Source organism: Borostomias antarcticus (assembly GCF_949987555.1).
Source record: "Borostomias antarcticus genome assembly, chromosome: 1".
NCBI classification, from domain to species: domain Eukaryota; kingdom Metazoa; phylum Chordata; class Actinopteri; order Stomiiformes; family Stomiidae; genus Borostomias; species Borostomias antarcticus.
In genome coordinates, this window is record NC_140234.1 from 48,594,868 (window position 1) to 48,621,680 (window position 26,813).

The 26,813-nt window shown below is 48.1% G+C and overlaps 1 protein-coding gene across 1 annotated transcript in view; it reads left to right on the top strand.

The window, feature by feature from the left end:
- LOC311311118 (SPRY domain-containing SOCS box protein 4-like) overlaps window positions 1-19,413 on the top strand; it is a 46,329-nt gene extending 26,916 nt beyond the window's left edge. The window contains exon 4 of the mRNA XM_084440763.1: window positions 18,980-19,413. Coding sequence (XP_084296889.1) covers window positions 18,980-19,107 — 128 coding nt within the window. The 3' untranslated portion in view covers window positions 19,108-19,413. The remainder of the gene's footprint in view (window positions 1-18,979) is intronic.
- The last annotated feature ends 7,400 nt before the right edge of the window (window positions 19,414-26,813 follow it).

Below are 26,813 nucleotides of genomic sequence, written 5' to 3' on the forward strand. Positions count from 1 at the left end.
TGAAAGGTCAATTGTAATATCATGAATGAACAATTGTAAACATAGTACTCAACAGAATAGGTAATACTCAAGTCTTGATTGAAACTTTTCCTAAATGCTTTATTAAACATACAGACTTAAACTAGCCATAAGTTGTTATTTTGCATGTGCTCTCAGGACATGTTGTGGTTGTGACCATCTTTGTAAGAGAGGCATGTAATGCACATGTATACAGTAGTACAGAGTCAGTTGTCTATTGTATAGACAAGGTGTTCAATTGCTCAAGTGTTGTCAGGTGTTGGTTCGAGTGTTCGAGTGTACCGTGGTGCGTAGTCAGTTGTGTATTGTATAGACAAGGTGCAAGGTGTCACGTGTTCACTTGTTGGTCCAGGGGGTGGCATGTGTGCCATTGTTATAATTATTGAAGGCCTATGTATAGTACAACCAGAGTACTATAAACAACTGACTCTGAACCACTGTACACTCGAACCAACACTTCACAACACTTGAGCAATTGAACACCTTGTCAATACAATAGAGAACTTACTCTGCACTACTGTACAGTATACTTGACATGTTATGTAATTGCACTGCCTGTATCATGGACACAGTCACAGCCATCCATGATCAGATACTGCTGTCTGGCCATGTCCTGTCTGGGTGGGGCTTGCACCTGAAGACCATCTTTGGGGGGACTGGACATCAGCGTTGTACAGCAGCGGACACCTGACTGGTGTTGCATCATGGTGTTCTCTGGCCTCAACCACACCAGGCATCCTAGCATCAAAGCTGCAACAGAACAGAAGGGAGATAGTGCATTAAAATATTGGCCAAAAATAACATTTATATAAAGCCTTTTTTGTGTCGCATAGACATACAGTACATTTAATCTGCATAATAACATGATATGGTGGTGAATAAAAACAGTGGTCAGAGCAGATTCCTGGTGCCACAGCACAGGTGGTGTTGTAGTCCTATCCCCAACTGAAAATATTGATCTAGTGATTAGTCAACCCATTGCTAAATCACAAACTACTAAGCTATCCCATAGGAATGAGCCTATAACCACACCAGCTGGGCAAGCTGACTGAATTGTCCTGCTCGATTGCTGTGCAACATATCAACTCGCCAAATGTATTTCACAACACTGGTTATTCTACTCACGAGACAGTCCCAGTCAGCTGACGTTGCTTGCTGTCAGATAAACATGAAACTTCACTTACCTAAGCAAACGGGTCTATTTATTGCAAATGCTGGGTTTTGAAGCCTTGGCGCTACCAATAAATAACTAATTTAGACACGTTTTGTCCGAGTGAAATTATTTTTCAGAGAGTCTTCTGTGGTGGTGGCAGTGCTTTGAAGCTTCAACCCAGCATTTGTTAAAATAGACACTTTTGCTTAGGTAAGTGAAGTTTCATGTTTATCTGACACTTATCTGACCACATATGAGCGCCTCTCCTAACTAGGCCGACACCGATTTATTTTGACGGCAAAGTGAATGGACCAGCAAAGGACTTGTCTGGCATGAGCGAGCGGAATGCGACAACGGGACTGAGAAGGGCTACATTTCAACCAGACATTCGTGAAACCAGGTAGTCAAAATAACTTACCCGATATAAAATAGGGCACCGCAAACGCGGGCTTTTTTGATGATGTCCTCAGTCCAGTCCGTATGCTGCTTAATGCCGATTTCTTCTGTCTTCCTCTGCTACTGTTTCAAGAATGCGCACGCATACTTGTGCTGACTAGGCTGTAAAAGGGTCTATAATAAACAAATATGACCCATGCTCGTTACATAACTTCTATAACATCCAGTGACAAAATATGTCATGGTACCTTGGTATGTCCACACCAAGGATTGAACTCACAACCTTCGCGGTGATATGCAGCGCACATGGAGGTATAATATAAACAGTGCACTATCCACTCGGCCACCGCTGACCTGGGAAATCTGTGGAGTCTTTTTGTTTTGATGTTCTGGGACCACTGCCTCTTGTGGTAGCAACATAGAACTGCAGGTCAACAACGACAACAGGGAAGGACAGACAAATAGGATTCCCTCTTCTTGGTGTGTCGGCTTACAGCCAACACAAAAATGGGGATAACATTTTCAAGTGCTTATATCCTTTTACAACTAATGTAGGGATTTGAAACTGAGTGAGCATGGGTAGCCTACTACCATGCTGTATCATGTCAAAGCATATGCTGATATAGCGGAAAAAAACGGGGCATTAGAAATTTTACCATTTTGGCAAATTGAGAAACTAATACTAATAGCGCTAACTCATCTTCTCATGAACGCTTGACTGGATTCAGTCCCGATCGCACGTGTATTCCTGGGTAGCCTAATTCTCCCCATCAAGCGTAACAAGGACAAGTCGTTTTGTTAAAAATGCTGTGATTTGTGGCATTATAAAGTCACTTTATGCTAAAGTTTTGACCATAAACTCATCTCTCTCGCTTTTCTCTTAATCTGTGACCAGCAGCTCTATAGCTCACTGGGTCAGTTTTCTCTCTATCTGTGACTAGCAGCTCTATAGCTCACTGGGTCAGTTGGTTAGTTGATCAGTTAATTAGTTGGTTGGTTGGTCCACAAAAATTGGGTCTGGCTGCACATGCACATATGTGATTGCAGCTATTGCGAATTTGTGCTTGTTTTTAAATCTATCTCTCTTTCACACTCTCTCTTCACCCTCAACCGTACCTACACAACTCAGTACTCTCTCTCACCCCCACCCACACACACATCTCTTTGACTCCCTTTTTTTTTCTTCATTTTTCCACCATAAATGTCCAGATATCTTTTCTTGGAATTTTTGGAGCCATCACATCCTGTACTCACCAGTATTGTGTAACATTGCCGCCTCTGCTCACCTGATCTCTCCTCAACTGTGCACGTCATACAAAGACCCAACCAGGCGAGGGCGTTTGGTGTTCAGACGATTTGGGGGCAATGTCCTTGGCTGCATCCCAGGGGCCTCATTTATCATTGAGGTACGCCTTCTTTTACACGGTCTTTTTCGCGAGTTCAGGCGTACGCCATTTGCCCCCCCCACATTGCGATTTATCAAGCCGTAAGGGCGAAAATTTAGTCGCCTTTCTCCGCGCTTTTGTAGGACACCTCTCCAGTTGGCGTACCGATTTACACGGTGTTCTACGCCCTTCTTGAACACAGGGGGAACTGGCGACGCAGGTGGTGCGTCGGTGAATTACTATGTTTGACGGAGAGAATAAGAGCGACAGTTCATGAACGCACAATCATGTAGGCTACTAGGCCAATTCAGCACAAACATATATCGCAATGCAAGATTAGACGTGTCCTCTAACCGGCTCATTCATGCTCCGATATGGATTTGTTCCCCAAAACGGAACCTATGCGCTGTCCCAAACCTTTCCGCGCTATATGTCACACACCTAATGCAGGCACTCCATCAAACGGCAATAATTGACCAATTAGATTGTCATTAATATGTGATCATGTGGACCTGTTTGCTCTTTGGTAAGCATATAAATGACAGTCCTCCTGTGCGTAATGCGAGCCTAAATGAATCCGGCGCTACTCGGCCTACTAGCCGAGATAGAACTCCAAAGAGGTGACGGCGATGGCGACTGCACCCACATAAGTGCACCATCAATGAATGAATACGTCTATGTGAATCGCTAAAATGTGCACACTAGAAATACCCAAATCATATGTGACGCCGACATGCTCATCACAAGTGTAGTGGCACGGTGGCCTGGCTCCACGCATGACTCATTCATCCTGGCGCACAGCAGGGTAGGGCTAGACTGGAGGCAGGCGCTGCGCGTGACGGCTGGCTTATTGGTGTGTGCATAGCCAAGATACATATTCTTTGTCTTATTTACTTTTAATCTTTATTAGCATTTTCCATCCATACAACGACAATACAATAAAACATAAAAACCTACAATAACAGCTTATGGGTACATCCATCCATGCAGCTTTTTTTTCTTACTCAAATATGACAATTTTAATATTAGTGGTATCATCACACTTCCTTCTATAATCCATCCATTTTACCCATCTCCCTTCAAACTTTCCTTCCTGCATCCTCAATGCATGCGTGAACCTCTCCCTAACATACATCTCCTCCACAACACCCAGCCACTGCTCCTTGGTTGGGCGTTCCACCTTATACCAAGCCCTCGTTATTGTCTTATTACTAGCAACCAATAGTACTTTCACTAGGTATCTGTCCCCTCCTTGTACATCATCCCGTGTTATGTTTGCCAAGATATATATTCAAAGCTGATAAGAAGGTGGAGGCACTGGAGGTCGTGGCGCTGGAGGTTGCAACTCGCGGGGGCATGACCGTCAGGTCCAGGACCACTGCAGACTCCTGAGTCCCACCCCACGTCAGAGTCTGGAGAAACAATTTCAATCATTTTCTTTGAGTTTGTCTGTGAACTTGATTATGCATTAAACATTTCATTGTGCAGCCATATTCATTTGATATGTTTTTCTGTTGGCAGTCAAATAAATGCTGTGATTTACCGGGTGATTTAGATGAGTATTAATCTCCCATGGGGGACAATGTCTAATGTGGTCCAACATTATGAAGTGATCATCTGGGGTTATTGTTACATGTTTGTGGTCCTAAATCAATCATAGCCGGCCACATGATGTTGGGAATGTTTGCTTCACTCGCAGCCACATGTTACAGTAGGCTATGTCCGTGTATGCCCAATCCTAGATGCACAACACGTAGCTAAAGTAGGCTACTAAGCTGTAGGAGCAAACAGACAAACGTAGGCGATTTATACCTTCCGAAGAGGATTGCCTTCCTCACGTGGACCTCACCAACTAGCACATGCACCTCCGTCTCCGAAAAGTTCCTCTTCTTTGCTCTTCGTTCCATGTTTCATTGTCCCGCCTGGGTGCTCCACGCTACCTTTTTAAGCCGGTTCCTTCCGGGAAACCACGTTTGTCCACTCACGGTTGTGACCATATATGGTTGGATTAGGGCGTGGAGGGGGCGGAACACGGGGCGCGTGCGCGTACGCTCCCTTCCCCGCCCGTCTCGGATTTACCGTGCAGAAAAGGGCATACGACATTTTTGATAGATCCGAAAAGCGTGTAAATATTCTCGTCGTACGCTACATTGTGCATTTTCCGCGTTTTCGTCGTACGCCCTCTTTTACACCAGAATTTACACGCTCTTTGATAAATGAGGCCCCAGGTGTTTACTGTGTGTGTTTGTGTGTCGGTGTGTGCGTCAGTGTGTGCATGTGCAATGATCGAGGACAAGAGCCAGGGGAGGTGGAATTCTGGAATCCGTCCCAGTGTGCCTCTAAGCACAGTGTCTGGTCTTGCAAATGGAGAAGTGTGTGTGTCAGTGTTAATTTTGACAGCAAATTATGATTTTGTTTTAGTCAGTCTTTTGACTAAAATGCCATTTAGTTTGTCATATTTTAGTCATCTGACTTGTTTTAGTTTTAGTCTAGTTTTAGTTGACTAAATATCATTACGATTTTAGTTGACAAAATCTACCATAGATTTAGACAACTCAAATTTACAAGGCTTAGTTCAATCAATCAATCAATCAATCAATCAATCAAGTTGGATTTATATAGCGCCCTTCATGAAACCCAAAGCGCTTTACAGAGTCCAGTATTCATTCAGACAGTCATACTGGTGGTGGTAAGCTACATAGCTACAGCTGCCCTGGGGCAGACTGACAGAAGCGTGGCTGCTTCTGTCAGACAGTTTCATAATGAAGCATTCCTCTCCCCCAGTCTGATGCTAACTGTGTTTGTGCCTGATATAGCAAGCTATAACATTATCATGTCAGCACTAGGTGGCTAGTCAGGCTAGCTAACATCAGGCACAGGCTAGCTAACGTCACACCGGAGGAGAGGGGCTATGGCGGCGCCAGGTAGCTAACTGTTCGTGTCTTATCCATCTAGCTACAGTATAACATTAGACAGCAGCAGCAGTTGCTTAGCTAGCTTACCCAGACTAGCTAATGCTAGATACAGCCGCCACAAGCTTAGCCCCACTTGTTGCTACACAGTGTAACGTTAGCTAACCTGTGCCTAACATTAGCTAGCCACTAACGTTAGCGTTGCAATGATCAGACACTTCAGTTCTCCCCCGCCACAAACCTACGTGAAACACTGTTGTATTGTATTTGAAGTATTTCAGAAACACACCAGCTTGGGTTTAGCTAATACAGTAACGTTAGCCGGGGATGGGGGGGGGTGCTTACCTTCTCGTGAATTTCGGGATGACTGTTCTCCAAATGTCGCTTTAAGTTTGTATTTTTGCCAGTCATTTTCACCCCACACGGTTTACAAATGGTTTTGTTTTCTTTTGCATCAAATATGAAGTTTATCCAGATGTCTGCTCTCCTCTTTCTCCCGGTGTGTGCGAACGTTGACAGACATTTCTGAACTGTGGTCATTTACTGAACAGTTCAAGCGCAGCAGTCGTATGCTGTTAGTTGACTTCCCGCCGGCCGGTGTAGCAACGGTACTATTCAAATGTAGGCTAAATACACACAGGCTACCTGTAGGTTATTATATTATATATAGGGCTAAATACACACAGGCTACCTGTAGGTTGCATCCAACTCGTTCTATTAATACATCCATGATCCAACTGCGCACATCCCCAACCTCGACATTCTGATTTGAACTTTTCCCATACGTCCCTCCATAACCATTTTAGTCTAGTTTTTATTTGTTGACGAAAATGTGAATAGATATAGTCATTCATTAGTTATCGTCTCGTGACGATAACCCAAAAAATGTCGTTGACGACACGTGTATAATTTCCATTGACAAACAATGGAGAGACAGACGTCTCATAGCTGTAACGTAGCCTACCTGTAACGCAGACGCTGTGCACATGTTGTTTACATGTATTGCGCATCGTGTGCGTGACGGCAACACTACAGGTTAGATGCACCTCACATATGCGACACCAACACTACACATGACAGTTTGGTAAAATCATAGATGTACGTACGTACGTACGTACGTACGTCTTGTAATGTGTGCAGAAATTGCATAGCGACGTGTCAAACGTGCCAGTGCCTTGCTAGCGCAGCAGACGTGTTAGCGGCCGCACGTGTAAGGTCAGTTGCCTTTAAATCATAGCTGGTTCTAATCTCGTCCTTGCCCATTGCGAATGCATTCTCAATAAATGGAATTCGCACATGTTAAGCAACTTGTTTTTAATAAAGCCTAATATCTGAATGACTCTTTCTTCGCAATTTAAAACAAATGTTCAGATACACGTGTTTCTTGTCAATAGAGGGCGCTGCAGCACCGTCAGCACCAGTTCGTGCGCGCTCTTATTTGAAGATGTAGCGATAGTGGAGATAAAACGACACATATCTAGGAAAAGTTATGCAAGGAGGGTCCTGGAATTTGATTGAGTGCAAATAAATATTCTTAATTTTTATTCAATATGGACAAATGAGCCCCGCTCGCAGCTTCTAGTGCCCGCTGACTTAACACGAGCGTGCAAACGTTACATGCATGTGCGCAAAAGTGGCACGGCACCTTTTACACGTCACCCTCTGAGAATGCGAGCGACTCGTAACGCGTGCGTATATGCACGCCTATTAATCAGCTCGCCAAAGTACCTTTATACACGCAATGCAGGCGACGAAAGCACTGAGTGTTTGTTACGCTGGCACGAATCACACCCCATAGCGTGCATGCGTGCGTGCGTGTGTGCGTGCGCGCGCGTGCGTGTGCTCCATCTCTGTGTGTGTGTCTCTGTCTGTACATATGTGTCTACTCCCTGTGCATGTGTCTGAACCCTGTCCCTATCTGGGCATACTATGTTTGGGGGGGGTTTAAACATTGGTGCTATGCGTGTGTGTGTGCGCGCGCGTCTGCGTGCGTGTCAGTGCAACACTACATGCATGCATTGTGCCCTACATTGTCTTGCTGTGTCACGCACACACGCACCCACTGTTCTGGAGGTGACCGTGTCTCCAACATGTGACATTCATGCATTTAACTGTGACTGACTAAAAAACAAGGCACCTAGTTAGTCCTATGACTTGCCTACTGTCGGGAGAGGGGTAGGACTAGGGAAATCTGACAGTTTTATATAGAAATATCTTAATATTGAAGAAATATTGATCTAATTCATGTGTGATAGCCCTATATATGGCTGTCAATTTTTTGCATTATATATATATATATGCATGCATATACACATATAATGGCAAGGATAATCGGGGGGTGGATAGGATGTTACATGCATCTTGATTTCTCTCCCTCTCTCTCCCTTCTCCATGAAGGCATCATTTGCTACGTGATGCTTCGGAAAGTGAAGAAACTGATTCCAAGTCTCTTTTCTCCGTCTCTGTCTCTCTCCCTCATCCCTCCAAGCCCCTCCATCTCCCCTCTAACCCTCTTCTCTGTTTTCCAGAGCTAAATGAACCTTGTAAATATGTGCAAACTGGAGTTGGCTAATGTAACACGGCTAATGAGGCGGAACTCTTATCAGTCTCATGTTTTCTACTCCTCTGCCCCCTCGTTAGTCCGTTGCCCCCTCCAGGCGTTCTAGAAGGCTTCTCTCCGCTGACATATTGAAAGTGTTCCTCTGTGTTGCTCCGTGCTGTGCAGGAATGCACAGGGGGGGGGGGGAGGTATGGCACGGCGTGGTAATGATGCATAATCTCTATGTAACCCGCTGGAAACTGGCCAGGGCTGTATTAGTATGCGTGCTCAGAGAGTCGCCGCCGGCTCCTCCCCTGTTCCCAATGGTGGCCCCTCCGTGCTCTGCTCCTCTGATAGACACTAGACGCGGAGGAGAGCGATCCCTCATGCCGGCATCCTTGGTGTCTTTTCTAGCTCTTTCTCTCCACCACCCCCACCCACCCACCCCCCACCTGTGCGCGCGCACACACCGCACACTCCCTCCCCCAAGTGAGAATAGATAAGTGGCCTAACACTTTCCCCCTCTGATTCTGAATGGTCCCTTAACACTTGGTGTTAATGCGATTCTCTGATCCCTTCTTCTTCACACAGACACTTTAATCTCTCCCTCCATCCCTCTGTCCACCCCGCCCCCCCCAGACATAGGACATCCTAAGCCCATAGAGCAGCAGGACTTATCGATTTTTACACTGTTTGTCTCCAGAAAAGCCTTTAAGTACAAAACAATAGGTGTAAGGGATCCAGCCAGCTGGCTTGGTCTATCCATGGAGTCCCATTGTGTTGTGCTGTTCTCTGTAGCCCGTAGCAGGATGACACACACACGACAGGCAGGCACAACACAACACCTGCCGGGCTACCAGGCCAAGCCTATTCACACCAAACAAGAGAACGCTTTGGTTTGGTTTTGGACAACCTTCCGTCCGCCACAAATGAACCCTATTTCATGCTGGCTGATCTCTTTTTCGATATTTCCCTCTCTCTCTCTCTCTCTCTCTCTCTCTCTCTCTCTCTCTCTCTCTCTCTCTCCCCTCTCTCTCCTGCCGCCATTATTCCCCCATCACTCACTCACTTACTGTTTCACACAAACCCCAGCTTCAATATTTACATGCTTTTCACAATGGGGAAGTGTGGATTTGGCGTGGAAACTGTTAGCTTAGCTTAGTGTTGTGAGTGGGGGAAGAGTAGAGAGGGGGGTTGGCTCACGGTGTCTTGGTAGTGTTGTTTCAGCGTCATGATACTCCTGACTGAGGGTGCGTGTGTGTGTCTCTGATAGGGTGTTGAATGGGTTATACGGTGGTGGATTTGCGTGTCGTACCGGTCTTGCCAGTAGCATATTACTGTACTTCAGCTCCGTGAGGCTAAACGGTCTATTATAATGTACTATTCTTTGCACTCTCTTGTACTATTGGCGGATTGGAGTGTGTGCGGATGCACCTTTGTGTTTCTGCCTTTGTGTGCGTGGGCGCATATACTGTAGATTTGCTCAAGTGTATGCGTGCATGCATATGTGTTAGAGTGTGTGTGGCTGTTCAACAGTGTGTGTGTGTGAGAGCATCAGTATGGCCTGCTGTGTGTGAGTGGAGCGTGTGTGGATGTTCAACATAGTGTGTGCGTGTCTCTGTGTGCGTGCGTGTGCGTGTGCATGTGCGCGTGCGCATACCTGAACCGAGCATCAGTATGGCCTGCTGTGTGTGAGTGGAGCGTGAGTGTTATCTGTGCTGGTAGAGGCCCTGGTTATCCTGGGAGCCTGAGTGGAGAGAAGGGGGAGGCCCACCGCAAAGATCAGTGCTCAAATTGACTGGAGCGTTTGCTCCTGTCTGGGGCCCATCAGACACATCAGACAGCGTGTTCGGCCCGGTCTGGCAATAAAGCTCTGCAGGAGGCGGAGGATGAGGAGGAGAGAGGAGGAGAACTGTTCCGGCTGGCACTTCGGTTCACTGAGCAATTGGATTCAGCTCAAAGTCGACATTTCAATTTGGACACTGACATTTCCAATTTGAGAATGGCCAAGGCCTGCCCTCCCCTCCCTCCCCCCTCCCTGTCTCTCCTGTACAGAGAGTCCCCCCCCACCCCCCCCCCCTCTCTCTCTCTCTCTCTCTCTCTCTCACATAGGTACTATATGTGCGTGCAACACACACACACACGCACACACACACAATAATAAAACTGGGTCATGCACAAATAACACGGCCCTCAGAATCCCATTAGATTAGCAGAGATATGGGTCAACAAGCCCGTATTTCACACCAGACCTCTTGACGCCAGTCACCTTTTCCCGTGCTCGAAGCGAGGGATGGCGATGGAGGAGAGGAGAGGAGCCAGGTACTGATTGGAGACAGAGAGAGAGAGCGCAGGAGAGTAAATTAGAGTGCAAACTCGAAACAAGCGGGACCTTTCACCGCTCTCGTCTTCTGGAAATGACATAAGTGGGTCGTGTTTAGATATACCCACACACACAGACGCACACACACCAGCGAACATACTCACACCTAAATTGGTGCAAACAGACACACGCACTGTCTTTTTATGGGTCGCCTGGAGGCGGCAGCCATCTGAAGTATCCTGTGGAGGGTGGTTGTGCGTCAGAGACCAACTCACCCAGATTCACCTGTTGCTCCTCAGCGAGATGAGAACGGACGCGCTGACTTGCGAGGACCACACCCCTCCCCTCTCCTTAGCTGGCGCCCCGTTTCTTCTGCAGCTTACTGCCTCTCTCTTTGTACTTGAGTGTTGTGTTGTGATTGTGTGAATGCTTCGGTAAGTGGCGTGTGTGCGTAAATCTCTATTTGACATTTGGCTCACATGCGTGTAAACCGCCGGCGTTTTGTTAACACCGCCCCCCCCCTCAGCCTGCACGCATTCCACACCTACTTGACGAGCTGCTGTAGAGCGCTCGACTGCTGTGACGGCACTCGACTGTGACCGGCGCTGACCCGAACCTTCCCTAGCCCCCCCTCCTCCTCAGGCCCCCGGGCCGGAACGCCTAGTTCAGCACATCAGACCGAGCTCCAGACCTCAAATCATCCATATCCCACGTCAGTGTCTCGTAAACCTGTCTGAGCCCCTGCATCTGACCACTACACACAAGACGGAGTAGAGCAGAGGCACAGAGGCCGAGGGGAAGGGCTGGGAGGACGGACGGCCGGCCGGTCAGCAAGGCGACAGGGGAGGAGGGATGGAGATGGGAGAAACGAGGGCGGAAAAATGTCTGGACTCGCCAGTACTTTCTAGTCCATTTAACAACCCCACTCACTGTTAATTTGCTCTGATTAATAATGCATCCCCTCCTGTCCCGTTTGATTCCTGTTTTGTGTCGAAGATGGATTTTGAGTTTCCATGCGGCAGAGTCAGACAGGCAGACGCTGCCACGGGTGAACTACCAGACGTCCTTCAGTTAATACAGGCCTCTACATTAGAATCGTTTTGTTAAAAAGAGAGACAGGGCCACAGCGCAGATGAGCTGGACAGGGCCACAGCGCAGATGAGTTGGACAGGGCCACAGCGCAGATGAGTTGGACAGGGCCACAGCGCAGATGAGCTGGACAGGGCCACAGCGCAGATGAGCTGGACAGGGCCACAGCGCAGATGAGCTGGACAGGGCCACAGCGCAGGACACAGAGGCTGGATGCGCAGTTCAAACATCTGCAGAGTGGAGGTGAGTGCGATTGACAAGCAGGCGTGAACGCGGCTGTTGTCCTCACTCATTGGAAGCCACGCTCGTCTCCACTCGACTCTCCTCCACTCCAGACTCCTCCACTCCAGACTCCTCCACTCCAGACTCCTCCACTCCAGACTCCTCCACTCCAGACTCCTCCACTCCAGACTCCTCCACTCCAGACTCCTCCACTCTAGACTCCTCCACTCTAGACTCCTCCACTCTAGACTCCTCCACTCTAGACTCCTCCACTCTAGACTCCTCCACTCTAGACTCCTCCACTGCAGACTCCTCCACTCCAGACTCCTCCACTCCAGACTCCTCCACTCCAGACTCCTCCACTCTAGACTCCTCGACTCCTCCACTCCAGACTCCTCCACTCCAGACTCCTCCACTCCAGACTCCTCCACTCTAGACTCCTCCACTCCAGACTCCTCCACTCCAGACTCCTCCACTCCAGACTCCTCCACTCCAGACTCCTCCACTCCAGACTCCTCCACTCCAGACTCCTCCACTCGACTCCTCCACTCCAGACTCCTCCACTCCAGACTCCTCCACTCCAGACTCCTCCACTCCAGACTCCTCCACTCCAGACTCCTCCACTGCAGACTCCTCCACTGCAGACTCCTCCACTGCAGACTCCTCCACTGCAGACTCCTCCACTGCAGACTCCTCCACTCCAGACTCCTCCACTCCACCCACACCGTATGCTCTCTCACCGGAACGGCCGGCGTGATCGTTGATGCCAACGTTCAACGGAGAGGGTGGGAAGCAGCGTTGCCCACCTGTTTTTACTGTACCTTTTCTCCTGCCTCATCATCCCTCTCTCCCTCCCTCCTCGTCATCCCTCTCTCCCTCCCTCCTCCCCCAAGACTATTTTGAGCCCGATTCCCAGGAGATATCATCCTCTGTTTACTCTTTCGCACACACATGCACGCGCACACGCACACACACACAGACCTACACACACACGCCCATAGATACACACACGCACCCACACACACCTGCACACACCCACACGCACCTAAGCACACGCACACACACACACCCACAAGCACAACACGGTAGCAGTGGGCTAGGCTGAGACAGCTGATGCTGATGGACAGCTCGCCCTCAGTAGCGAATGTTAGGCTGCTCATGACACCTGCTGCTTGACAGGACCACCTGTCGCCGCCGGCAACACGCGCACACGGCAACCATGATTGGCCGACGATCAGGAAGCAGCTAGAACATAATCATCTCTCCACCACCCTGGGGAGGGAGATGTCTCCTCACTGAATAAGATGCTGCAACACTGTTTATCCGGCCCATTTAAGCCTGGCTACAGTCATTCTAGATGTGTGCTCTGTTTTGTGCTCTTTCTCTTTATCTCCTACTCCCACATAGGATTTTAATTATCATGGCTTCAACTTCAGTTAGCCTCACAATAGTCTGACTCAGCGGATGTAGGTTTTGGGGATAAGCCTAGTCATTAGTTAATTGCTGCCCAATCAGTGGCGACGGATTTGATTCCCGGCCCAATCAGATTCAGTCTACACTACGAGAAACAACAACCAAAGACAATTGTGATTGTTTAAAGAAATACAGCACACCCCCTGCGCGCCTATCCTCGAACGGTAATGAGTTCAGCCAGACCTTTCTCCAGAACTGGTACAGCGTAAATGAAATGTGGAGATAGGTCTGGCTATGCAAGACTGGCCTCTGTAGCATCAACCGCTTTTGTGATATCTAGCTTTGCTCCATGTTCTGTGCTGTAGTCTGCTGTAATAGTGTGGACAGTGGCAACTCAGTGTACTGGGGGAGAGCACCTACAGGCTAGCAGCTACACGCCTGCTGATGCAGTCAACACCAGAAGTCATTTACTTTGCAGGCCGTCTTTAGCTGGGTCCATCATGGTCGCGTTGCCGTTCCCACCTGTCCATTTTCAAAATGTTGGGTCACCTGCATATGGAGCACCTCTCTTTAATTCAGCACACCGACACACACACACACACTTCCAACACAGGTGACACCACTGTGACGAGGGGACTGGTTGTCATGGTAACCCTCCCCGGTGGCAGACCCCGCGAATGACAGAGGGTTTGGGGGGAGGGGGGAGTTAGAATGATTGATTGGAGCGATTAAGCCCAATGTAAAGCAGATTGATTTCTTGTTACAGTGCGTGCTACTTGTCTCCCCGACCTCTGCTCTCTGAGGGTCTCACCACATGTGTGGGTGTGTGTGTGTGTGTGTGTGTGTGTGTGTGTGGGGTGGGTGGAGTGCAATTGTACTACCAGGAGTATTTGCCCTCCACTTTCACACACCTCAGCTCGCGCCCACAACTTTTGTAAATCCTCTTTTATTCTAGGAAATGTGACCCAAACGTTGTGTACTGTAGCTCCAATTTGAACACCTGCTGTATAATCAATGGGCTTTTTCTCCAAAAATGTTCATTTTTAATAAGAAAGGGCACTTTGGGAGTTTTATATTGCACGCTGATTTGTGGGTGCTTGGTATTGTTTACTCAATCCAGTATTTTGCCATCTGTTTTGGATTGTGTCTTAAAAACAAATTATGGAAAACAACAATATGTTACCATAGCTATGCAGACGACACTCAAATTTATATCACCATATCACCAGGAGACTATAATCCCATACAAGCGCTGAGTAAGTGCATTCAACAAATCAATGATTGGATGTGCCAGAACTTTCTCCAACTAAACAAAAATAAAACTGAAGTAATTGTTTTTGGAGCCAAAGAAGAACGATTAAAAGTCAGTGCTCAACTTCAATCAGTAATGCTAAAAACCACAAACGAAGCCAGAAATCTTGGTGTAGTCATGGACTCAGACCTGAATTTCAACAGTCACATTAAGTCAATTACAAAGTCAGCCTATTATCAGCTGAAGAATATATCAAGGATCAAAGGATTTATTTCCCAGAAGGATTTGGAAAAACTTGTCCATGCATTTATCTTCAGTAGACTCGACTACTGTAACGGTGTGTTTACAGGTCTCTCTAAAAAATCGATCAGGCTGCAGCTGATTTAGAACAGTGCTGCTCGAGTCCTCACTAAGACTAAGAAAGTGGATCACATCACTCCAGTTCTGAGGTCCTTACACTGGCTTCCTGTCTGTCAAAGAATTGACTTTAAAATACTGCTGTTGGTTTACAAAGCCCTGAATGGTTTAGGGCCAAAATATATTTCTGATCTGCTGCTACGTTATGAACCATCCAGACCTCTCAGGTCATCTGGCACAGGTCTGCTTTCTGTCCCCAGATTTAAAACAAAACATGGAGAAGCAGCGTTCAGTTTTTATGCTCCATTTATCTGGAACAAACTTCCAGAAAACTGCAGGTCTGCTGCAACTCTTGGTTCTTTTAAAACAAGCCTGAGGACTTTTCTTTTTGCCACTGCTTTCTAAGAGGAGTTGTTTATCTGTATACTGCACTGTAACTTTTATTCCTGTATCTTATTTGTCCTGCTTTTTGTTTTAAAATGTCTATAATGTCTTGCATTTTGTTTGAATGCTTTTAATGTCTCATGTAAAGCACCTTGAATTGCCCTGTGGCTGAAATGTGCTATATAAATAGACTTGCCTTGCCTTGCCTTAAACATAAAAGTCGTGTAACTTCCGTTAAGAGAAACTAGAAACCAATGTTGGTGGCTCTGTAATGTTCATCTTGGTTGGGCTCTGTGGGCGCTCGACCCAGACCTGCTCTGTCTGACCAGGCAGCATCACAGTACAGTAGAGGCTAATGTGTGTATCTGATATATCTTAATGGCCTGCACATAGCCTCACACAGCCAGACTGCCAGGTCCTTACACTGGCTTCCTGTCTGTCAAAGAATTGACTTTAAAATACTGCTGTTGGTTTACAAAGCCCTGAATGGTTTAGGGCCAAAATATATTTCTGATCTGCTGCTACGTTATGAACCATCCAGACCTCTCAGGTCATCTGGCACAGGTCTGCTTTCTGTCCCCAGATTTAAAACAAAACATGGAGAAGCAGCGTTCAGTTTTTATGCTCCATTTATCTGGAACAAACTTCCAGAAAACTGCAGGTCTGCTGCAACTCTTGGTTCTTTTAAAACAAGCCTGAGGACTTTTCTTTTTGCCACTGCTTTCTAAGAGGAGTTGTTTATCTGTATACTGCACTGTAACTTTTATTCCTGTATCTTATTTGTCCTGCTTTTTGTTTTAAAATGTCTATAATGTCTTGCATTTTGTTTGAATGCTTTTAATGTCTCATGTAAAGCACCTTGAATTGCCCTGTGGCTGAAATGTGCTATATAAATAGACTTGCCTTGCCTTGCCTTAAACATAAAAGTCGTGTAACTTCCGTTAAGAGAAACTAGAAACCAATGTTGGTGGCTCTGTAATGTTCATCTTGGTTGGGCTCTGTGGGCGCTCGACCCAGACCTGCTCTGTCTGACCAGGCAGCATCACAGTACAGTAGAGGCTAATGTGTGTATCTGATATATCTTAATGGCCTGCACATAGCCTCACACAGCCAGACTGCCAGGTCCTTACACTGGCTTCCTGTCTGTCAAAGAATTGACTTTAAAATACTGCTGTTGGTTTACAAAGCCCTGAATGGTTTAGGGCCAAAATATATTTCTGATCTGCTGCTACGTTATGAACCATCCAGACCTCTCAGGTCATCTGGCACAGGTCTGCTTTCTGTCCCCAGATTTAAAACAAAACATGGAGAAGCAGCGTTCAGTTTTTATGCTCCATTTATCTGGAACAAACTTCCAGAAAACTGCAGGTCTGCTGCAACTCTTGGTTCTTTTAAAACAAGCCTGAGGACTTTTCTTTTTGCCACTGCTTTCTAAGAGGAGTTGTTTATCTGTATACTGCACTGTAACTTTTATTCCTGTATCTTATTTGTCCTGCTTTTTGTTTTAAAATGTCTATAATGTCTTGCATTTTGTTTGAATGCTTTTAATGTCTCATGTAAAGCACCTTGAATTGCCCTGTGGCTGAAATGTGCTATATAAATAGACTTGCCTTGCCTTGCCTTAAACATAAAAGTCGTGTAACTTCCGTTAAGAGAAACTAGAAACCAATGTTGGTGGCTCTGTAATGTTCATCTTGGTTGGGCTCTGTGGGCGCTCGACCCAGACCTGCTCTGTCTGACCAGGCAGCATCACAGTACAGTAGAGGCTAATGTGTGTATCTGATATATCTTAATGGCCTGCACATAGCCTCACACAGCCAGACTGCCAGGTCCTTACACTGGCTTCCTGTCTGTCAAAGAATTGACTTTAAAATACTGCTGTTGGTTTACAAAGCCCTGAATGGTTTAGGGCCAAAATATATTTCTGATCTGCTGCTACGTTATGAACCATCCAGACCTCTCAGGTCATCTGGCACAGGTCTGCTTTCTGTCCCCAGATTTAAAACAAAACATGGAGAAGCAGCGTTCAGTTTTTATGCTCCATTTATCTGGAACAAACTTCCAGAAAACTGCAGGTCTGCTGCAACTCTTGGTTCTTTTAAAACAAGCCTGAGGACTTTTCTTTTTGCCACTGCTTTCTAAGAGGAGTTGTTTATCTGTATACTGCACTGTAACTTTTATTCCTGTATCTTATTTGTCCTGCTTTTTGTTTTAAAATGTCTATAATGTCTTGCATTTTGTTTGAATGCTTTTAATGTCTCATGTAAAGCACCTTGAATTGCCCTGTGGCTGAAATGTGCTATATAAATAGACTTGCCTTGCCTTGCCTTAAACATAAAAGTCGTGTAACTTCCGTTAAGAGAAACTAGAAACCAATGTTGGTGGCTCTGTAATGTTCATCTTGGTTGGGCTCTGTGGGCGCTCGACCCAGACCTGCTCTGTCTGACCAGGCAGCATCACAGTACAGTAGAGGCTAATGTGTGTATCTGATATATCTTAATGGCCTGCACATAGCCTCACACAGCCAGACTGCCAGGCTCCAACGACGTGTGTGTGTGTCACAGCCAGACTGCCAGGCTCCAACGACGTGTGTGTGTGTGTGTGTGTGTGTGTGTGTGTGTGTGTGTGTGTGTGTGTGTGTGTGTGTGTGTGTGTGTGTGTGTGTGTGTGTGTGTGTGTGTGTGTGTGTGTGTGTGTGTGTGTGTGTGTGTGTGTGTGTGTGTGTGTGTGTGTGTGTGTGTGTGTGTGTGTGTGTGTGTGTGTGTGTGTGTGTGTGTGTGTGTGTGTTAAGATCCTAGAGTGTCTGAGAGACACTGAGGCTGTGTTTGTGTGTGTGTCTCGGGGAGTGGGGGGGTCTAACCAGTGGTCATGTAACCACAAGGGCACCAGTCCATTTAGCAGAATCCCCAGGGTCCCCCTTGGCATCGTGGGAGCGGTCTATTCCAAGAAGAGGCCTTATGTGGCCAGTAACTCAGCAGTGTGCGCGCAAGAGAGAACTTTTTGTGTGCGTCCAGAGAAACAGAGAGACTATTGTTTGTTTGTGTGTGCGTGCGTGCGTGCGTGCGTGCGTGCGTGCGTGCGTGCTTGTGCATGTGGGTGTGGGTGCGCTCATGTGTGCATGTGGGGGGGGGGTGCGCTTTCGTGTGCACTTTCGTGTGCTTGTGTGTGTATGCACGCGTGTGTGTGCCCCTGAGCATCACACAATGAGTGTCTAGTAGAGCCCAGGTCCAAACAGATGGTCTTGGCAGGTGGGACCGTCTGGCTGACACCCATGAAGGGCACAAATTATCAAAGTCTGATGCGCGCGCACACACAATCTGCAAACAGGGAGGGTGGGTTGTCAGTTGTGTGAAGCGGTGGGGTTGACGTGTGTGTGTGTGTGCACCCAATGTTTCAAATAATGTGACAAGTAAATAATGTAAGTAGTTTACTGAATTACTTTTGACACTAGAGCATGTAAACCTGTTCTAATATCCTCTCCCCTCTCTCTCTCCCTCTCTCTCTCCCTCTCTCTCTCTCTCGCCTGTCAATCACAGCGGAGCCCCTCCCCCTCATGGATCTGTGCAGGCGCGTAGCCCGGCTGGCTCTGGGGCGGGACCGTATCCAGCACATCGACACCCTCCCCCTGCCGCAGACCCTCAAGAACTACCTCCAGTACCAGTGATAGACCCCCTCCCCCCCTCCCTACACACGCACGCACACAGGAAGCACACTCAACATACACACGTCTGGAGTACCACAATGAATCGCGACGCTACGTTATAACCATGGTTGAAGCTCCTCCCTAACTGGGAAACTCTGGACTATTGGACGTCTACTGACGATGATCATGAGGAGGAAGATGATGATGATGGGGGTGGGCGTGATGAAGAGCAAGCCCATTCCAGAGGGGCTGTGTTTACACGGACAGACGAGGGGGGTCTCCTTTCAGGACGTGTCTGATTTTAACTGTTTTTTTTAACTCATCGCTCACTGCTGTGCTGTCCAGCTCTGACAGATGGACTGACTGATAGACTGATACCATCTGTGATAGAAGGAAGGAAGGAAGGGAGGAAGGAAGGGAGGGAGAGAGGGAGGGAGGGGGGGATAGATGGACACACGAGAAGGTGGAGGGATGGGAGAGAACGCGACTGGGAATTGGACTGAAGTTGTGGCATGTGCTGACTGCTCATTGGTTGATACAGCGTGGAAGCTTCTGGAATCGTGCCTGGGGTGGGTGTGTGTGTGGTAGTGGGGAGGGGGCGGGGGGGGGGGTGTAGTGGGTGTACATCCATCCGTACAAACAGACGATGAAGCCTCTGAACGTGTAGATATTTATATTCATATTTATATCCTGATCCTATAGCAGGCTCCACCAAGACAGCAGCCCCGCGGCCAGATTGAGATGCGAGACACACACACACAATCAAACACACACACACACACACACACACACACACACACACACAAACACACACACACAGGAGTAAGCAAACTGCACTGACTGCGTACATTTCTACACGCTCAGAGCTGCTCAAGGGGGGGTACAGAGAGAGTGTGGCAGCCTGATGCCACACACACACACACACACACACACACACACACTCCCTCTTATCTCCATAACACTACAACACTGATTCCTGTGTTGTCCCCAGCTCTTCCTCGCTGTCATTCGCTCCCGTCAGCCTAATCAACCCCAAGCTTCCACTGGGCTCCACTGAAGTGAACGAGGGGAGACGCTTCTGGCAGCTCTGACTGAGACTGATCCCAGGCTGACTCCGCTGTGACTGTTCATGTGCCTGCTCCGAGATGGGGGGGTGGGGGGGGGAAGAAGCACACGACACCTCTGTAACGAGACCATTTTTAAAATGTCCATGCTGCTTTTCAATCTTCCTTTTATTTCCTCCTTTCCATTGTTATCAGATGCTGATAATCTGACACGTTCTCACTCTGACTTTGGTGGGTTTTCTTTGGGTTTTTTCTTTGAGCATTTTTTCTTTTTCTATGGGTTTTGAGATCTTATCTGCAGGACAGGAAGTGACTCGGGTGGGGCAGGAAGTCTTGTCGGGACAGGTGTAGGAATGCTACCATGAGCGTCTTTTAAATGTGAATAAAAAACCAAACTGTACCAATTATGTTTGTTTTGTGTTGTTTTCTGTCTGAATCGTAAGGTTTTGGGGGTTTCACTAATAGTTGGACCCATACAGTTATGAAAGTAGTGGCTACAGGTTCCATAGGCGAAATGTTTGGTTCCAAAATATTGCTTTCCGATCATGACATTAGATGAAAATCATCTACATGCTACAATATACTACACATGCAGCACTGTTGTCATCAACCAGTTTAATGCTGCTTGTCATCTAAACAGTGTTCTCTGGTCATCTTTTCAGATATATTTATAGATGTGCATCTCTTCCACACCTGAGAGGGAGAGAGAGAGTGGCGTAAGAGTTAAATAGAACCGAACAGATGCGAGAGTGAGTGAAGCTTCCCGATGTGAATGTTTTTTTTCAACAGACTGGTTCCTGCTGTAAAACATTAATGGATTTACAGAGCACAGTGCCAGGGAATGCTAGTGTGAACTTTGATCATATAAAAAGGCTTTGTTCCCAAGTTCAGAACTTGTCTCTGGAACAGCAGGGAAATGGGGTTTAGAGAAATCACATCCGGTCTCTGTATCACGTAACTAGCAGCTGGGGCCCTGACATCAACAGTGTTTCATATCAAGAGTTGAAAGCAATTGGAATGCAGCCACGCAAAGGTGAATTAAAGTATATTTACAAGGCTCACTGAAGCTGAACGTGGGTGTTTGAAAAGTTACAGTAAATGTCATCCCCGTTAGTGGACATTTGGTATCCCACACCACCCCCCTAGTGATAACACCCAGCCTCCGCACCAAGGAGACAAGAATGAGAAGTGTGTGGCGAGAAAGAGTTTTCAAAAGAGTTTGAGGATTGGGGGGGGTCAGGGCAGGGCAGTTTCGGGGGTTGAGAGCTCGGATCTTCTATCTGGAAGCAATGCCTGTTTTGTATTTCTGCCGGGCTGGTGAGTAATGTTTACAGTGGGACAGAAGGAGGCTAGAGTTTGAGCTCAGTATCTGAGTCTGCTGTTAGAACCGGTGAGCAGCGACCTCTATCCAAGACCGAGCCATGTTGCTTCTTTACAGGTCTGCTGCTGCTGCATACCTCTGCCCCTGTCAGTCAGTAGAATCCACCTGCTCTCTCCATCTCTCTCCATCTCTCTCTCCATCTCTGTCTCCCTCCATCTCTCTCCATCTCTCTCGCTCTCCATCTCTCTCTCCATCTCTCCCTACATCTCTCGCTCTCCATCTCTCTCTCTCCCTCTCTCTCCATCTCTCTTCATCTCTCTCCATCTCCCCTCTCTCCATCTCTCTCCCTCCATCTCTCTCCCTCCATCTCTCTCCATCTCCCCTCTCTCCATCTCTCTCCCTCCATCTCTCTCCATCTCTCTCCATCTCTCTCTCTCCATCTCTCTCTCCATCTCTCTCTCTCTCCATCTCTCTCTCTCCATCTCTCTTTCTCTCCCCATCTCTCTCTCTCCCCATCTCTCTCTCCATCTCTCTCTCCATCTCTCTCCATCTCTCTCTCCATCTCTCCATCTCTCTCCATCTCTCTCCATCTTCTCTCTCCATCCCTCTCTCTCCATCTCTCTCTCTCTCCATCTCTCTCTCCATCTCTCTCCATCTCTCTCTCTCCGTCTCTCTCCATCTCTCTCTCTCCATCTCTCTCCATCTCTCTCTCTCCATCTCTCTCCATCTCTCTCCACCTCTCTCTCCATTTCTCTCCCTCCATCTCTCTCCATCTCTCTCCCTCCATCTCTCTCTCCATCTCTCTCCCTCCATCTCTCTCTCCATCTCTCCCTCCATCTCTCTCTCCATCTCTCTCTCTCCATCTCTCTCTCCATCTCTCTCCCTCCATCTCTCTCTCCATCTCTCTCTCCATCTCTCTCTCTCCATCTCTCTCTCTCTCTCTCTCTCTCTCCATCTCTCTTTCCCCATCCTGGGATTTTCTTCGCTTTCATGAAAAGACTTAATCTTCTCCCTCACCTGCCTCTCCACACACACACTGCTGCTCATCACCTCCCTCTCCTCTCTCCCTCTCCTCTCTCCACACACACACACACACACACACACACACACACACACTGCTGCTCATCACCCCTCTCTCCCTCTCCTCTCTCCACACACACACACACACACACACACACACACACACACACTGCTGCTCATCACCTCCCTCTCCTCTCTCTCCCTCCTCTCTCCACACACACACACACACACACACACACTGCTGCTCATCACCTCCCTCTCCTCTCTCCCTCTCCTCTCCACACACACACACACACACACTGCTGCTCATCACCTCCCTCCCCTCTCTCCCTCTCCTCTCTCCAGACACACACACACACTGCTGCTCATCACCTCCCTCTCTCTCCCTCTGCTCTCTCCACACACACACACACACACACACACACACACACACACACACACACACTGCTGCTCATCACCTCCCTCTCCTCTCTCCCTCTCCTCTCTCCACACACACACACTGCTGCTCATCACCTCCCTCTCCTCTCTCCCTCTCCTCTCTCCACACACACACACACACACACACACACACTGCTGCTCATCACCTCCCTCCTCTCTCCACACACACACACACACACACACACACACACACACACACACACACACACACTGCTGCTCATCACCTCCCTCTCCTCTCTCCCTCTCCTCTCTCCACACACACACACACTGCTGCTCATCACCTCCCTCTCCTCTCTCCACACACACACACACACACACACACACACACACTGCTGCTCATCAGCTCCCTCTCCTCTCTCTCCACACACACACACACACACACACACACTGCTGCTCATCACCTCCCTCTCCTCTCTCCACACACACACACACACACACACACACACACACTGCTGCTCATCACCTCCCTCTCCTCTCTCCCCCTCCTCTCTCCACACACACACACACACACTGCTGCTCATCACCTCCCTCTCCTCTCTCCACACACACACACACACACACACACTGCTGCTCATCACCTCCCTCTCCTCTCTCCCCCTCCTCTCTCCACACACACACACACACACACACTGCTGCTCATCACCTCCCTCTCCTCTCTCCACACACACACACACACACACACACACACACACACACTGCTGCTCATCAGCTCCCTCTCCCTCTCCTCTCTCCACACACACTGCTGCTCATCACCTCCTTCTCCTCTCTCCCTCGCTGCCCCGTCCCGGCTCCTCCTCCCTCTTTCTCTTGGCCTTTCTCTCGCTCCTCCCCCCGACTACATTGAGTGACATGAGGGGCGGGCGGAGGGGGAGGACGTGTGATGGTTGGAAGCCGGTTGTCTTCTCCCACGGAGAGGCAGAGCAGAAAGATGGAAGAGAAGAAATGCATGATTCATGAAAGACAATCTTTTAGGCTCACTGCGCTCTTTTCTTCTCCTTCAGAGATGTTATGTAAAAGATAACATTTCATTCTGTGTGGCCCTCCCTCCCTCCCTCCCTCCCTCTCTATCTCGCTCCCTCTCTCTCCTCTTTTCTCTCTGAAAAGCAGACCAATGAATAGAAATAATGTCTTCTTCATTCGACTTGGATTCTCAAAGCGATGGATTAAAGACCTGTTAACTTCCATTTGGATGGATGGATGGACGGATGGTTGGCTGGATAGATAGATGGATAGATAGATACACAATTTGTATTCTCGCCTTTTTATCATGTCATGTGTTGTCAGTTAGTTGATTTTATTGTTATTTGTTTCATGTAGGACTACAGATAGAATGTAGCTCTGAGCTAAATCTGGTGTACCCATTTTAATGTTCTTGAACATTTTATGTACGTGCACATTGTCCTGTCCAAATAAACTTTTGAATGAATTATTTATGTAAGATATTCTTTATGTATTTACATCTAAGATACAATGAAGTAATGCCATTTGACGGATGTTTGTCGTGGGTTTCGTTTTGACTCCACCCCCTCCAGTCATATTGGGTCGGGGGCTGTGGACCCCTCTCTGGGCTACCCACCTGCCCCCACCGGTGAAGACAAGTGTGTCTCTAGCCCTCTCAGGGGCTGAGTTGTGGGGTGCATGCCGTGGTGGAGAGACTCCGCCCCCTCGGGTCAGAGCGGTTCGGGTGTAGTGCAGTTACTTCCAGGCAATCTCCATACACCCACTAGTGAAAACCGTGTGTCTCTAGCCCACTCAGGACCCCTCTCTGGGCTACGTAGACTAGCACTAAATTTAAGGACTGTCGATGTCAATGAACCGGTCTTATTGAGGTGCTCACAGCATGCATACCTGGGGTGGTAGAAGAGGACAAGGGAGTTGGTCTGTCTCGCACTTTGAGACTATCAAATGTAGTGCAAGTCCCAATTCTAATCTGATGGGCACCATTTAAGTGCTTTAGCATAGACGTTGTATTTCCCCCTTTGCAGGAAAATATCTTGGAGCACAGGTTGCATTTCGCCTCCTCCTTTTCTTTCATTTTTGTGAAATGTAACCACACCTTAGATGGCTTTGTGCGCACAGACATTCTCTCCGCCAAAATGAGAAATAAAGCGGTGCGGGAGGACATTGTATCTTTTTTGATTCAAACCGCGGATGGATTGAAATTATGTGATTCGTCTCACGAGATTTAGAATTGACATTTCGTTATCATAGGACGTGATAGTCTCGATAGCAGAATCGATAAGCTCAGGCCGCCTTTTTATCAAGTTTCTCAATCCTTGAACTGGTTCTTAATAGAACCGTTTTTCGAGACCCATCCCTTGTCATAACTAGACCACCGAGGATCTGGAAAATGTGCGGTGTCATAGTGTTTTTGTTTTGATGTTCTGGGACCACTGCCTCTTGTGGTAGCAACATGACGCTGATGCCAGGGAGGGAGGGAGTGACAACCAGACATTTGCTATCATTGGTGCGCTGGCTTACAGCCACGCACAAAAACGAGTAAGGAGCAGAGCAGGCCGTATGAGCTCCCTCTGGCTCAGGTCCATGTGTGCTGAACAGTGAGGGAATGCATTTGCATTTTGTACTTTGTGACTTTTAGTCTCTTAACTATACACATTGAAGTAGGTCAGCTACTGTAGTATGAGTCATTTAAACACGCACACAGACACACACACCATACTTCAGCTAGTCTAGTGCACACAAATTAGAATTTTGGAGGAATAAATCAAACATGTTTTCTTCAGTGTTGTCTTCTCCTTGGGTGGACTATATCCACTCAGTGTGCAACGAGCCTCCAGGACTCAGGGAAGACGGGGGATGTTGACGCTCATGCTGATGAGCACGTTGAGCAGGGAGCTGCCGGTGGCCTTTAGTCAAACACCTCTAAAGTCCTGTTCCTTCTGCCTGCATCACTCTCATTCAAACACCCTGTGGTCATGTAGGGGAGATACAGGGAGAGAGGGAGGGGAAGGGGATGTGTCCATGAGTAGGGGAGATGGAGGGAGATGAGTAGAGGAGAGATGGAGGGAGAGGAGGAGTAGAGGAGAGATGGAGGGAGAGGAGGAGGAGTAGAGGAGAGATGGAGGGAGAGGAGGAGGGGTAGAGGAGAGATGGAGGGAGAGGAGGAGGGGTAGAGGAGAGATGGAGGGAGAGGAGGAGTAGAGGAGAGATGGAGGGAGATGAGGAGTAGAGGAGAGATGGAGGGAGGGGAGGAGGAGTAGAGGAGAGATAGAGGGAGGAGAGAAGGAGTAGAGCAGAGATGGAGGGAGATGAGGAGTAGAGGAGAGATGGAGGGAGGGGAGGAGGAGGAGAGGAGAGGAGAGATGGAGGGAGAGGAGGAGGGGTAGAGGAGAGATGGAGGGAGATGAGGAGTAGAGGAGAGATGGAGGGAGGGGAGGAGGAGTAGAGGAGAGATGGAGGGAGGGGAGAAGGAGTAGAGCAGAGATGGAGGAAGAGGAGGAGGAGTAGAGGAGAGATGGAGGGAGAGGAGGAGGAGTAGAGGAGAGATGGAGGCAGGGGAGGAGGAGTAGAGGAGAGGAGAGATGGAGGGAGAGGAGGAGGGGTAGAGAGATTGAGGGAGAGGAGGAGGGGTAGAGGAGAGATGGAGGGAGAGGAGGAGTAGAGGAGAGATGGAGGGAATGGAGAAGGAGTAGAGGAGAGATAGAGGGAGGAGAGAAGGAGTAGAGGAGAGATGGAGGGAGAGGAGGAGGAGTAGAGGAGAGGAGAGATGGAGGGAGAGGAGGAGGGGTAGAGGAGAGATGGAGGGAGAGGAGGAGGGGTAGAGGAGAGATGGAGGAGGAGTAGAGGAGAGATGGAGGGAGGGGAAGAGGAGTAGAGGAGAGGAGAGATGGAGGGAGAGGAGGAGGAGTAGAGGAGAGGAGAGA